Source organism: Ambystoma mexicanum, chromosome 1p (assembly GCF_040938575.1).
Source record: "Ambystoma mexicanum isolate Mex_15411 chromosome 1p, UKY_AmexF1_1, whole genome shotgun sequence".
In the NCBI taxonomy this organism is placed as follows: domain Eukaryota; kingdom Metazoa; phylum Chordata; class Amphibia; order Caudata; family Ambystomatidae; genus Ambystoma; species Ambystoma mexicanum.
The window spans coordinates 654169255-654184687 of NC_090921.1; the positions used below are offsets into that span (position 1 = coordinate 654169255).

Genomic DNA, 15433 nt, shown 5'->3' on the forward strand with positions numbered 1-15433 from the left:
CCCCCAGATAACCTAGGGTGACCAACCCCAAGTTCCTTTCAACAATACAAAAAAGGGTAGCAGGCGCCCCTCTCTCGAAAGAACAAGGCATGATAACCTGTTCAGTGGTTATTAACCACATTGAGAGTTCGCAGCCATTGCTTTTTGCTCACTGTACCTTCACAGATGGGAAATATCCATTTGCATATCAGTCTTTGTCCCGCCCACAAGGGCAGTCCAGCACCGAAATGCTATGGCAATTCCTCTCTGAACAAGAGTACCATCAGCAACCCCATACACGTGTTTCAGCCTTGTTGGGCATCATCAGTGAGGTGAAACTGAGCCTCTCTAAGCACAGTGAGCAGGGAGTCCACGTCTGGTTGCCCCCAGGTAACCTAGGGTGACCAACCCCAAGTTCCTTTCAACAATACAAAAAAGGGTAGCAGGCGCCCCTCTCTCGAAAGAACAAGGCATGATAACCTGTTCAGTGGTTATTAACCACATTGAGAGTTCGCAGCCATTGCTTTTTGCTCACTGTACCTTCACAGATGGGAAATATCCATTTGCATATCAGTCTTTGTCCCGCCCACAAGGGCAGTCCAGCACCGAAATGCTATGGCAATTCCTCTCTGAACAAGAGTACCATCAGCAACCCCATACACGTGTTTCAGCCTTGTTGGGCATCATCAGTGAGGTGAAACTGAGCCTCTCTAAGCACAGTGAGCAGGGAGTCCACGTCTGGTTGCCCCCAGGTAACCTAGGGTGACCAACCCCAAGTTCCTTTCAACAATACAAAAAAGGGTAGCAGGCGCCCCTCTCTCGAAAGAACAAGGCATGATAACCTGTTCAGTGGTTATTAAGTAGGGAGTAAAAGCAGTGGCTGCGAACTCTCAAGTGGTTAATAACCACTGAACAGGTTATCATGTCTGTTCTTGCGAGAGAGGGGCGCCCGCTACCTTTGTAAAACTATTTGTTAAGGAACCTGGGATTGGTAACCCTAGGTCTCCTGGGGGCAACCAGACGTGGTCTCCCTCTCACTGTGCTTAGAGAGGCATCAGCTTCACCTCACTGATGATCCCCAACAAGGGTGAAACACGTGTATGGGGTTGCTGGTGGTACTCTCGTTCAGATTGGAATTGCCATTGTATTTCGGTGCTGGACTGCCCCAGGGCAGGACAAAGACTGATATGCAAATGGATATTTCCCATCTGTGAAAGGCACAGTGAGTAAAAGCAGTGGCTGCGAACTCTCAAGTGGTTAATAACCACTGAACAGGTTATCATGTCTGTTCTTGCGAGAGAGGGGCGCCCGCTACCTTTGTAAAACTATTTGTTAAGGAACCTGGGATTGGTAACCCTAGGTCTCCTGGGGGCAACCAGACGTGGTCTCCCTCTCACTGTGCTTAGAGAGGCATCAGCTTCACCTCACTGATGATCCCCAACAAGGGTGAAACACGTGTATGGGGTTGCTGGTGGTACTCTCGTTCAGATTGGAATTGCCATTGTATTTCGGTGCTGGACTGCCCCAGGGCAGGACAAAGACTGATATGCAAATGGATATTTCCCATCTGTGAAAGGCACAGTGAGTAAAAGCAGTGGCTGCGAACTCTCAAGTGGTTAATAACCACTGAACAGGTTATCATGTCTGTTCTTGCGAGAGAGGGGCGCCCGCTACCTTTGTAAAACTATTTGTTAAGGAACCTGGGATTGGTAACCCTAGGTCTCCTGGGGGCAACCAGACGTGGTCTCCCTCTCACTGTGCTTAGAGAGGCATCAGCTTCACCTCACTGATGATCCCCAACAAGGGTGAAACACGTGTATGGGGTTGCTGGTGGTACTCTCGTTCAGATTGGAATTGCCATTGTATTTCGGTGCTGGACTGCCCCAGGGCAGGACAAAGACTGATATGCAAATGGATATTTCCCATCTGTGAAAGGCACAGTGAGTAAAAGCAGTGGCTGCGAACTCTCAAGTGGTTAATAACCACTGAACAGGTTATCATGTCTGTTCTTGCGAGAGAGGGGCGCCCGCTACCTTTGTAAAACTATAAGTATGAAAAGGCACTAACCCAATATGTTGAAAGTGAATAGGATGTTCCTATAAGTAGTTCCCGATTGGCTGGGGCCCCAAGAATAGTTTTTTATGGTTTACACTTGGAAAACAGAAGCACCGCAAGCTCAAATATTGTCGCTTTGGTGGGTGATAGGAAGGGCAATTTGGCATGATGTTATGTTAAGTGAACTGATAGAGGACATGAGAGAAAAAAGTAGGACACCTATTGAAGGACTGGTCATGGTGGAAACGTATCTAAGAGAAAGGTGCAGGCTCTGGTGTACCATGGCTATCAATGGCGCACAGTGGCTATGAGGTCACTGTATTCCATACTGTCAAAACGTGGCAGTGACATGACCAAAGAAATGGTACATCATCCAGCTTAGTACTTTGGGTTGGCTTCTAGTGATAGGTGTACTGAGTACTGGGAACTGGGAAAGAAGTAAATTACTCATGTTTTTTGGATACGTGGACAAGCCATCGACCAGGACAGTCTAACAGAAATGCATTAGGTTCGCCCATGTGTAGCTTTCAGAGAAACTGGCACACGGCGCTCAAAAGTAGACAGTGCTTTGAAAACAGGAAGACATGATTGTCCGACACTGGATGGAAGGATCTCTTTGCTGCAACGATAATAAGGCCAGTGTCTTTGGAATTGCTCCTGGGAAGAGTGGATTGCCAGCACAAAACTACGAGAAAGGACCACAAATAGAAGGTTTGGACAGAAATCAGTGCTGTGAATATAGGAAAATGACAATTACTTGATAAAAAAATTGTCTTTTATAATGAGCTCCATATTCGAGACACATCTCTAAGTATGGGATTTGAACCTGTGTTGCTCTGCACTGTTTTGCTTCTAAGACAAATGTGTAGCCTCTGAACTGTTTTGCTTCTAAGACAGACATGTTGCCCCTGAGCTATCCTCCCGGCCCAGGGCTTGAAAGGGGCCATAAATGGTGTTGAGACACAAAATCAACGTCACATTTTTGGAAAATGTAGTACTTCATTGTGCCACAGAGACTGACATTGCGCTAGTTTCAGTGATAGCAAAATGCAGTGATTGGGACCCAAATGGTTGAGTGTGTAACTAGTCATTGCTTTTTTTTCTTTTGCAGGTCAGTCTCTCAACGGTGGGCTACGGTGACACAGTACCGGATACCGCACTGGGCCGGGTCGTTGCGTTCCTTTGCATCTCTTTCGGCATCATACTGAATGGAATGCCGATTTCCATTCTCTACAACAAATTCTCAGACTTCTATGCCAAGCTTAAAGCACAAGAAAGCGCGACGACCATCAAATCTGGAACAGAAATAAGGTTCAAAGCGAGGGCCATGAAGAAACTCGTAGAATGCTGCTTTGTGGCTTCAGATCCGCCGAGATGAAGGGGACTGGAAGAGGTGTCTTTGGTGCAAATGACATTGCTGAAGATTTATGGGATGCACACTGTATAAGCATTTGACTTATCGTCACAATTTTCTAGCTGTTGCTATTATATGCCTAGTAGTTACTAACACAATTTGCTCTGGTTGTCAGATTATATGACTGGCATTTTAATCATTTGCAAGGGTATTTTAATAATTTATAAACTCGTTCTATCAAAATCCCAGCTACTCATATCTTTGGGAGGTTTTAGCATTAAAATATCCACATTCAAATAGTATTGCCCGGGATTACCATGAAACACCCAGTTACTCACTTCATTGTCAAGCGCTAGCATCAAATGTCATGAATGGTAAAGCTCGGGTGGGTGCACCTCTAACCTTTATACTGCAATGGCACACCCTGCCTCAGGCAGATCTATTGCACTCTGCCACATTCTATGCTTGTTATCTTTTTCAATGCACTCTTTTGCATGTGATATGATAGCTTATTTATAAAGCGCCTATACACAATGTGTTTCAAAGCGCTTCAAAGCAAGGGAAGGAACAATGGAAAATACAATTACATTCTTACAGGCCATGAACAGGAAGGATATGAAATTAACTATCGTACTTGGCCTGACGACATTTCAGATAGTGCAAGAGCTAAGACATAGATAAGGAAGGGAGGGGGAGAGTGGGAAGGAAATGGAAACAGACAGGCGACTACCATAATAGGCCTGACGACATTTCTGGTAGAGCTGGAGAAAAACAAAAGGTGAGGGAGAAGAGTGCAGAAAGGGAGGGGAGGAACCAAACAAGCGACTATCGCGCTAGGCCTGACATTTCAGATAGTGCTGGAGTGGGGGGGACAAGCAAGGGGAGGGTGGAGAAGACAAACAAGGTTGCTATCATACTAGGTCCAGGGACAATTCTGATAGAGCAAGTGCATAGAGGAAAGTAAGGGGAGGAGGGGAGGAGACAGGAAAAGGGAGAGGAGGAGAGAACAGAGAGCATGTAGTCAAAAAGAGTGGAGCAGCAAGAGGGGAGAGAGAATACAATTGCAGCAGTCAGTCGTAACACATAATGTTGCAAGCCTGGATACAAGATGAAGATGGGAACAGCATGATTCAGGGCCACCATGCCAAAGGGTGACGCACCGGGAATCAATGAAGTCCATAAAAGTCAAATCCAGCATTGGCCACAAGATGGTGATGGTGAACCCAAAATGTATCCGGACAGACTCCTGCAGAAGTAGGCTGGAGGGCGGGGAGGGGGAGCAGGGTAGAAGAATCAAGCAAAACAGGCAAAACCTAGAAGGGGGGGCACAAGGGAACATCACAGGGGGACCAGAGGGGTGGGTAGGAAAGAAGGTGTGGAAGGATAACAACATCACAGAACATTTCGTTTGCAGTACGCCTCTGATTCTGCATCACCAATCAGCCAAAGATAGAAAGTAATTCCAGCTTGCCAATGAAAATGCAAACAATGTGACATCAAACTTTACAATGCAATGTCAGGAGCAGTTTGTTGGCTGAATTATAGCTATATTTAGACTGACCCCCTTCAGTTGCTATTGCTAATGGATCTCCAAAGAAATGATGCGTGAGTCAATTTCTCAAGGTACTTAGGACCTGATCATGGTGTGAGGCTATGCAAGATCTTTGGACTCACTTTTCAAAGTGTGCTTCACGCACACAGGAAGCACACCTGCATTTGCCTTGCTTCCTGTGTGGAAAGAGCGCTTTCATTTTACAGAAGGGTATCTGTAGCGCTAAAAGCGCTGATGGAGATCCTATTCCAGCACATTCCCTGAAGGGAATTCCCTAACGCACTTCGAAAATGCTATGCAGCTGCTGCACAGGTGGAGGTCCCCTTCCACACATTCCCTGATGGGAATGCCTTAACTTTTATGATGCAGTGCCTCGGGAAAATGAGAGGGATCCCCTGGCACCCCTGAGTGACCACAAGCGAATGAAGGCAAGAGCCAGGTTAGCAGAAATAGTGTTTATTTCAGCGCGCGCACACAATACACATGGTGGTGCTTGACTCCAGTTAATGTACTTCCAACTGCCTCATGTTCATAATATGGAAGCTGGAGACAGCAGGCACTCATTGCTGGAAATGTGCACAATTTACTGTGGGAACCCTCTACTCCTTGGGGGGCGGGGGTAGGAGCTAAGTCAGTAGTGGGGAGGGCTGAGGGGCTTGGCCTCAGGTCAGGTCACATCTTTTAATGGAATTGAAGCCTGATGAATTTGCATAAAAGCAAAGAGCATTTTGGGAGAGTGAGGATGCCCACAATTGTAAATGTGAAACCTGTCTGTGATTGTGATTCGATAAGAAAGTTTTTTGTGCGAGTAATAGTAGTTGAACGCTGCCCTTTTTATTGGTCACGGTACTCACCCTAAAAGAAATATGTCTGTAGGGTGCAGAACAGACATACTTATTTGGACAGCCTCTGAACAGTATGTGGGGCTTTGGCTGTTCCTTCATCCAGTCCCTCATGCAAGTCTTTTTTAGCACGGGCCGCTCCTGCGTCAGAGCGCATCTTGGGAGCAGATGTGGGAGGTTCCTGGTTAAACCCCTGGCCCGCGGGACAGATCGGAGCTCTGGCAAAACAACTCTTCTTCCTGTTAAATAATGTAAGCCCAGGCCAGCCTGTGCTCCCAATAGAAAATTATCAAAACAATTCTTCAGTGAATGCACATTTGATGTATTGTGATTTCTTCATTAAGAACTAGAAACTCAGCCGCCAAGTGTTTCGAAACCACTGAACGGAGGTGTCTCGGTGTGTATGGGAGGCTATAAACAGGGGGTATGACGATCCCACAGAAATTCCATCCTCTCCACCTCTTCAGTTTGAGGGGTGCAGTGAAAGAACGCAAAATAGACTGGCTGCTGAAATGCATTGCATTTACCCCTGCTTGTCGGCTGTACCAAGTGTTGTGCACTGTGGAGACCCTCTTGGAAGGGGCCTGGGACCCACTAGTAATAGTCCTGGTATTGCTTCATCCTCATGGATACTTGAGTAAGCAGAATACACTAAAGCAGTGTGTGTATGTATTTGCGATCACTTGAGAGTTTGCAAAGGCCGAAGGCTCATCTCGCCAGTGTCCGTGTAAAATCCTGCAATTAGAATTTTATATAATGTAGCTCAGTTTCAAACTCTACAAATAACACATGCATGTGGTTTACCCTGATTTCAGTAAGTAAATACTTGTTTTTCTCATTTTGCCCTTGCTTTGTATCAACATTGAACCATCTTACAGGGAAACGTGGATGGCATTGAACTGGGGTGTCCGACCCAGTCCTTTAAGACGAGGTAGCAATACTTTGAGATGGATGGAGATGCAGAATATACTCAGACATCAATAATCAAACTAACTCAGGAAGTTGGCAATTGTAACTGTTTTATTATCAATTATCTAAAACAAGGAGTTACAACAAACATCAACAAATTTGCTCGATCTTCACACTCAATGCATGTCATGAAAAAACAATTTCTATACTAAAAACTGTCATCATGACGTCAACCTATGTTGCAAACTACAAAAACCTATTTGGGAAGGTGATAGGATTACAGGGAACATCTAGGTATATGTTCCATACTTGTTGGGAAGGTGATTGGGTCTCTAACATCAGGTGGGGCAACTAAGTCCTCCTGTAGTGCAGATTTCTACGAACGTCATCAAATGCACAACGCCCCATTGGTTCTACAAACTATAGGGCTCTCTATTACGTGGCCCTATATAATTGGTTGGCACCCTTTTACCACTCTGTAATATTCCACCTACGCAAGCAGAAGGCTGGCTAACATCCAGGTGCGGTTGGGCTGATCATAACCATAGCTTCCCACCAATTAGCCTGTTCATCTATCATCACCCTTGCAGTCTGCCAGTCAATTAAGCTTTGAACTTAGCCTCGGAAATGTTCTCTGAGCTCGAGAATATGAGGGAGTATAGGCATACTCTGTCTTCTCGGTTTCGATACAGCACAACCCAGTGTCTAGGTTCATCCAACCACGTGACTGCAGACCATGTTTTTGAGTCTTTCTGCATTTAAAATACTATTAAATGATGAATCTCTGACTTCTTCAATGTTCTCACTCCTCAACTAGGCCAGGAGGTGTGTTCTTTTCACACGTTCTTAACGACTGTGCGAACATTCAGGCCCTAGGTGGCCTTGACCTCTTGGTGTTGAGCCAGCCAAGCCCTTCCTAGGTTCACCTGCATGGTTATATTTTCCAATTTCTGACTACGACACAATGAAAAACTTCTTTTTCACTGGATCTAGCTCTGCTAAAGTGCATTGTGGAATCATCCATAATTCATAAGTTTCCTATGAACATACGCTGGTGCATCGCCTCAATCTATTCACTACATAGCCAGCCTTTAAGAATACTCTGTCTACTTGCGTTACTGCATCTGTACAATTATAAAACAACTTGATATCTTTTAAATTATTTCTGTAGCATGAACATTGTCATCTCGAGCCCAAAATGTTGTTCATCTTTGACACCTCCTCCTTAGAGTGCCTATAGAGTGTTTATATTCTCTCATCTCGGCATCTCTTCTGGTTGCGTCAGCTCTGTTCTTCATGACGTCACCAATCATCTCTTTTGCTCAGTTTTCATGCTTCTTTCGGGATTTCATTCAAATTGCCATCATATTGTCGTGAATCCATATATGGCTTTCTCAATGGGAATCTTACTTCCAGGATTCTCTTTGTTATAGGTATTCTCACTGGCAGTGCACGTGTCTCACACTCTGGCTCCCAACATATAGGCAACATGTGGGAGGAGCTTTGGGTGGGGATACTTGGCTCCACCTCTACAGCATGACCTAGCATTCCACTGAATGTAAAATGTAACCTTACTGGCACCCATGAGAACGGTTCCATAGCAGTTCACTGTTTCAAAATAAAACACTTGCGGGTCAAGAATGTTATCCCTTCAAAGCCAGCACAAAAGAACTTTGAGTCCTTTCCCTTCAATTTAGGTTGGCCATACATCAGTAAGCCAGACCTGCCTACATTTGAAAATCAAAAACCCTACGACTTACCTCACGCAATCCCACGCCAATAGCCGTTCAAGACTCTGTCGAATGTGCTTAAGACTCTACCCACCTGCCCCGCCCACTAGAAGGAGAACAAAACTCCAAACATTGACTGGGGGATCTGTGCACGCCTTATCACACTACTATGACTCACAACATTTGCACCCAATCTGCATGGCCAAGTCAATAGTAGCGAGCAAAGGAGCAAGTATATGTCTACAATGGTTCCTAAAGGGGCTTATTACATTCTTTTACAACAAAACATACCACATATCCATTCATGTACAACAGAAAAAACAAGTTGTGCCTGGCCAATATCTGAATCTTGTGAATCGTGTGAAAATTCTGAATTTCTGCTGCATCCTCCGAAAATATTCTACAAGTCCAATGAAACGTAATGGGAGGTTCGCACCCGGCCACTTGCACAAGCATGTCCCCATCTAAGGAGTGAATCTGCAACTTGGAACAGTCGACAGCTATGAGGCAGCTAGTATAAGCCTTTTAATGTGGAATGTTTGTCTTCGAAGGGGAGACCTTTCCCAGTCTTTGTTAATACTTAAGATACCATACTGTTTTGGACAACTCCATCAGAAATGAGACGGAGGCGGATTGAGGGACCTGCAAATGACAGATTTGCTTTGAAGGCCAACCCATGCAGTTAACCTATGTAATGTATCCAACATCACAATGCAGGATTGTGTTGTAAAATGACATTTTTAGATATCTGGACACAGACCAACTGCAGAACCACTTGTATGAACTAGGTAGACTGTATTATACATATTTAAAAGTTAGGGGTTTGCAGTTACTCTTAGAATATTTTACAGGACAGGAAGTACGCAGCACACCCACCGGCCATCCCCACACACTTCAGCTCAGGCCCCAACAGACACTCTTGGAACACTCACATAGCAACACACACCAACATTCTCCTGAGCTGCCAATCAGTCAACAACATTCTACACAGCATACATAGGTGGCCTGTAGGACAGGACAAGACTAGAAAAATACATTACAACACCAACGTTCCTACACAACGTCACACACCAATAGAAGCGACATACACACCACCTGTCACACCTCCACACACCCAGTCACACTGCCACAGCCTGATCCAACCACCAAACCAAAACACCTTCCATCCAAGACTGCCAATCTTGGATGTAGGGCCTGCCACACCCTAGGACAAACATAGCCACAGGAAAACACTCTAGGAGCAAAACAAACGAACCAAAAAGGTGGGGAAGAAAAATAGCAGGGCAGGGAAAAGCAGGTAGCCCATACAAAAGGAGTAGGATGCAGCCCTGTTTTATGGATGCAGAGCCCAGGCAGAGCAACCAGAATGCCCACGTCCATAGGACTGCAAACCAGAAGAGCGGTGCAACACATATCCAAGTGCAGCAACACAAAATGGGGTACGTAATCTGCCATCTTCCACCCTAACACTCAAAAGCTCAATTCAAACAACCATATCACTCATCACCTATGCCACCATATATCCCATCCAGATGTTTACCACAGAACACTCATACCCCAACTACTCCTCACTTACACTCCAACAACCACCAAATATAGAACAAACCACACCACTCACCATGCACGCAACAAACAGAAAACAGAGCATAACATATTCCACACGTGGCTACTCCTGGCAGCACCATATTACCGAAACAAAATGTAAAATATGACTAACTTCTCTAACGGAAGATCTGCAAAACTGTAGCTGACAAACACAATTTGCTGAGAGCGCCCACAGTTTCATGGCTTGCCGCCAGTCACAGCGCTCATTATCTCAGCCAAACAAGGGGAAAGGAGACCTACCGGGAGAGACATTCATCTCCCTCAGGGCTCAACAACGCACACAGCCCCCTGGGTCTCCCCATCACACACGCTTGGCCCAGCTCTCCATGTTGTGTCAGTCTGTACTGACCTTAGGGGCAGTGTCAGGACTCCTCTAAACGGACACAGAGCAGGATGCGAGCCCACAGGTCTCTACTGGCCGTCGCTGGGACACTCCTCATTGTTGGTGAGGATGGATGAAATAAATGGGGGAGCGGTGGGTGGCTGACTGGCACTGCTTCCCCACAACAGCTCTCCTTACTTGATCTCTTGACTCCTGCCAAAACTCCTTATGACCTGTTCCTTCACTTGGATTCAGCTCGTCCCCAATATGTTGAAAAACAAAGTTTTTCAGATGTCCGGACACAGACCAGCTGTGGGGCCACTTGTATGAACCAGGTAGACTGTATTATACATACTTACAGGTTAGGGGTTCCAGTTACTCTTAGTATATATCACAGGACAGGACGCACACAGCACACTCACCGCCCATCCTCACACATCCAAGCTCAGGCCCCAACTGACACTCTTGGAACACTCACATAGCAACCCACACCATTCTCCTGAGCTGCCAATCAGTCATCAACATTCTACACAACATACGTAGGTGGCCAGCAGGACAGGACAAGACTAGAATAATACGCTACAACAGATTTCTGTCTTTTAAGTCTGCAAACATATTGAGACCTAAATCTGGTGCTTATCACAGGAGAGGTCACTGCTGAATCAAGTGCTTCGTGCTTCAAACACTTTCCTTTTAAATGCAGATACATGTTTTTACACACTGCTTTTGTTTCATGGTCCTCCGCTCTTCCCTGCTCTGCCATACAGGGCTGCTGTGTACTTTTGTACTGTTAACTGTAAAATCAGTTTTTCAAACGGAGAGTTTCAGCTAGATCAATAGGAGAGGAGGCCATCAACCAGGAAGAGGCACAAAGGCAGCACGTGCGGCCCACTCACGTGCATCACCTTTAAACTGCTGTGCACAGCTGTGAGCCTTCCCCCATTTGTCAGCCACACTTTGCTGCTTGCTCTTACCGTGTTGGAATTCAGGGAGTTTCAGGCTCTTCTCCGGAGACCCCGTTAAAACCCAGAGAGAAGGCGGTCTGTAGAAAAGCTGATTCGTGGCCCGCGGGGAAGTCAGAGACAATTGCCCATCCCTTGTTTTCATGGCCCACGTAAGAAGCAAGAAAAACTACGTGGTTAAAACCCTACCGGTTCAGGATAGTGTAAGGGAGCTAGGGCCACTCCAACTCTTACACACTTCTACACACGTTCAACAAAAGCAATATGAAAGTTTCAAATCCACTTGAAGGCTGCGGTGTCACTACAGAAAGACAGTCCTAAAGTATTGTATTTATATTAGAGGTGATAATCAAACACCTTTTTTTTTAGTCGTCCAGAATGTTTAGTCACGATGGAGCATCCTCACTAACTTAGCACATTGTTTTCATTGTTTTTGTTTGTTAAAATAATGTGCCATTAAGTCAACAAAAACAAGAGCGGAGTCGAGTGCTTGTGTCGTCCATAATGAGGCCTCATGTTGCATCAAATTCAGGGAAACCTAACATAATGGCAGGTGGCATAATAGGACGCCTGGACGGGGCTGGGCCAGGTGGGCCTCATATGCCGTCAAGCTCTTCGTTTCACTACACACTAACATCATCTGTGTACAAGTAAGACAACAGCATCTTTCTGCAGCGGTGTCACGCTAGACTGGAACATGAGTGGCTACTGCACTTTGATGACTATGGGCAGAACTTTGAGTAGAATGGCCAAGATGGATATACCTACACCTAACACATAATGTTCGCTGTTCTAGGGTTGGGAGAGATGGTTACCACTCTGGAAATTAATTAATATGTGGGAGAGTTATTCAACTGATGGGTAGGAGAGACTCCGCGATGGGCCAGTGCCTCCTGCCACACCTCACTTCTGCTTTCACCCCCAAATAAAAAGACCTAATTGCACACGTCCTTGAAATTGTCAACCCCGGTCTGCTGTAAACATTGGGGGCAGAGTACAGGGTACACACAGCACACATAATACTGAAAAAACAAGCAAAGTATAACGATATATAGAGGTAAATGAGTAACAAAAAGTGTAGGAGTGGAGGGGTGGGGTGGGGTGGGGTGATTGCAGGAACGAGGGCGAGAAGAGAATGCCAAGACAACTTGCCAAATGAGTCAGGATTTTCAATAAATCTTCCAAAGTGTCCCTATAGAGTGCAATAATCTCATTTGGATACATTTAACTCTAAGAGGTCCTAGACATGCATTGTACAGATACTTCTGTATGGTAATGAAGAGAATTATGCAGGGCGGCAAATATCCTGTGAAACCTTTGCCTTGGACCCTCTGCCTGGCCTACTGTCTCTTCATTATAGACTGTATTTGGATTCCCATGGATCCATTAATCAAACAGGTGAAGCTATGTAAATTGGCATTGCCTCTATGTATCCTAAGGCAACAGCTCCCTCTAGCGGTGACAACAGGTGAAGCTATGCAGATTTGTCTCTACTACACATGACGGCATCGGACAAATATACAGGGACAAACATACATCCTGACTTATATTACATATTTTCACAGCTTTATGAATGTATGTATGTATGATTTTTATAAAGTGCAAACCTTACCCTTGAAGCAACAGATTTCTGCACGCTGGGGACACACCCAGATATAGCAGTAGCAGGCAGGGGTATCAGAGGAGCCGGGATGGATACCAGTGTGGAGGGGTTGAGCTTTGACTGGAGAGAAGTAGGGTTAAGTGGAGCGATCATTGATTTAAGGTACATTCTCCCATTGGCACTGCATTATGTGCGCTGTCTAAAAATATCTAGAATTGAAGAGCCTGTAGGGTGATCACCTGAGCCAACTACGGCATATAAAAGCAGGGATAACAAGGACCCCTAGAATGCATGCACACAGAGATTTTTGAAAGAACATAGTGGTGCTGATTCAGATCTGCTGGCTTTGACTGGAGTGAAAAGAGTGAATTCACTCGAAGGCTGTCGTAAAACCTAGTTAGAGCTGGATCAGGATGGTTAGTTGAAACTAGGAGATATCGATGGATATCTCCTAAGGTGATTAAGGGTATCCAAGCCCAGCCCAGTAGAATACCACCCACACCATGTTTTCAGGGTAACCACTATGTTTGCTAACCACAATGTCATTAAATCCCACTAGCATCTAGTGCAGGAGAGCCAGACAATCAACTCCCTCCAATACCTGGCTGGAATGAAGAGTGAATGCTCGCTTTGGGAGGGAGCTGCTGGCTCCCCCTATCCTGTTTGGGAACTCTTTACCCACATGGTCCCTTCATTCCCTGCCAACCCGCTCCCATCTAACCCACATCACTCCTCTGTCCAGAATCACCCCCATGCAATCTGTCACCCCATGTTCCTCCTGACGAACCACTGCCCTAGAGAGGAACAATGGGCTTGCTCCTGACTGTGTTCCTGTCGCATCTATGCAGCCATCTTTGATTGGGAAAAGCTTCCCCTTCAAGAAAGGGAATGAATTTGCCCTTTAAAAAAAAAAAAAGGTATACCCTTGGCCCAAAGCCAGTATGATAATAGCGTTCACACCCATATTCGTGGATGGTGAGGGGCACTAACTATTTTGGCTCAGTCTGGTAGGCCGTTAATGCCCATCACTGCACTCGAACACCGGTGTGAATGCTTCATTTCATTTCACTGTATTTCAATACATTTTGTAGGGAGACCCTGAAAACATACATTGGATGTGACGCCTGAAGACCGGCTCGAAGTCCCCTGCACTAGGTGGACTAAGCCCAGACTAAGGGTCACACTGTAGATTGTGAGTTTCCCTAAAGTTTTGGAACTGGCTTGTGAACTATTTTGAGATTTCCTGATAGAGAACACAAGTTGTAAGATGTGCATTGTTTGAGAGCTTATTTGCGCAGAATAAAAGATTGCTTACATTCACGGAAGCCATTCTGAAACACATAGTTATTACTGTGCCGCTGTGACAGCTAGGGTGGGAGTACATTGCAGTCTTTGCAAAACATTGATGGCCATAGGTCAAAGGCTCTGATGCTCAGTACTTCCGCAAAACATGGAGAAGGCTTACTGGTAGGAATATGGACAGGGTGGGCAGGATGGAGATGGAACAATAGAGGAGAGGCCGGCTATAGGATTGGACGAGCAGCAATACAGCTTTGTTATGATGTGGGTGATGGTATGGAAGTCTTCACAGTGTTATGGCGTGGCGCATGGCATATTTGAAAAGAATGAAGTTCAGGGATATTGCGCTGCATTAGGACACCTTGCACCTGCCACTGTCACGTGATAGCCTCACATATGCATTTTGTTATCCTCTGAAGCTTTAGTAGTTTCCATCGCTGTTTGAGGTTCGTGACCGTTCTCTTCAGGTGTGCTCCTGAGCGTGCGCTATTTATGACGAGGCTCGCCCTTGTAGTGCACTCTCTTAGCCTGGGAGAGGAGGCCATCGTCCCTCATAAAACCGGGCAATTTCAGATCGCGTGACCTTAGCCAGATTGTACGCGGAGGTACATGACAATGTTACTTCAGAACCTTCCAGTAAAGAATGTCAGAGTTAAGAGTATGGTTTTCACCCCATCTGTTATGTGCCCGTTGAATATCTGTCAAATGTATCCCCTTGTCGTTCTGCCACTGTATGGTGTAGGAACCATGTCTTGCACCTCCTCCACCCCTGTGCGTATCACTCCTCAGTTGCCAGCCAATATATATCTAGACCCCCGGTTAGGACACTTATTAATCACAGTTTTCCTACGTTTGTCTACAGCAGTTCCTAGTGAAGGGGATTTCAATTGTATGCTACTAAAAGTCCATGCAGCAGTTTTTTTTTAATCACAAATGCTAAAATTAAAGTAATTGCATAGCATGATCTCGATATTTTACATATTGCAAAACACTTGTTAAAAGCTAATTCTAGCCCAGGTTTAGATTTCTTAATTTCTGACAAATATATCATCCTTCAGATCTACCGTCCTGTTCACTTAAGCTATTATTTTTTAAACATTTACTTTTAGATTTCAGATTCTTCTTCTTTCCCTTTTTAAGAGCCCATGTCATTTCTCAATCTTTTCTTGCATTTTGTCTCCATTTTAATTTATTTTATATGTCTCGTGCTGTGCCCACATC

The 15433-nt window shown here is 45.3% G+C and overlaps 1 protein-coding gene across 1 annotated transcript in view; it reads left to right on the forward strand.

Annotated features, from left to right (window-relative positions):
- Positions 1–15173, forward strand: part of LOC138578496 (potassium voltage-gated channel subfamily V member 2-like) — a 41812-nt gene extending 26639 nt beyond the window's left edge. Inside the window, exon 2 of the mRNA XM_069649711.1 lies at positions 3146–15173. Coding sequence (XP_069505812.1) covers positions 3146–3412 — 267 coding nt within the window. The 3' untranslated portion in view covers positions 3413–15173. The remainder of the gene's footprint in view (positions 1–3145) is intronic.
- The last annotated feature ends 260 nt before the right edge of the window (positions 15174–15433 follow it).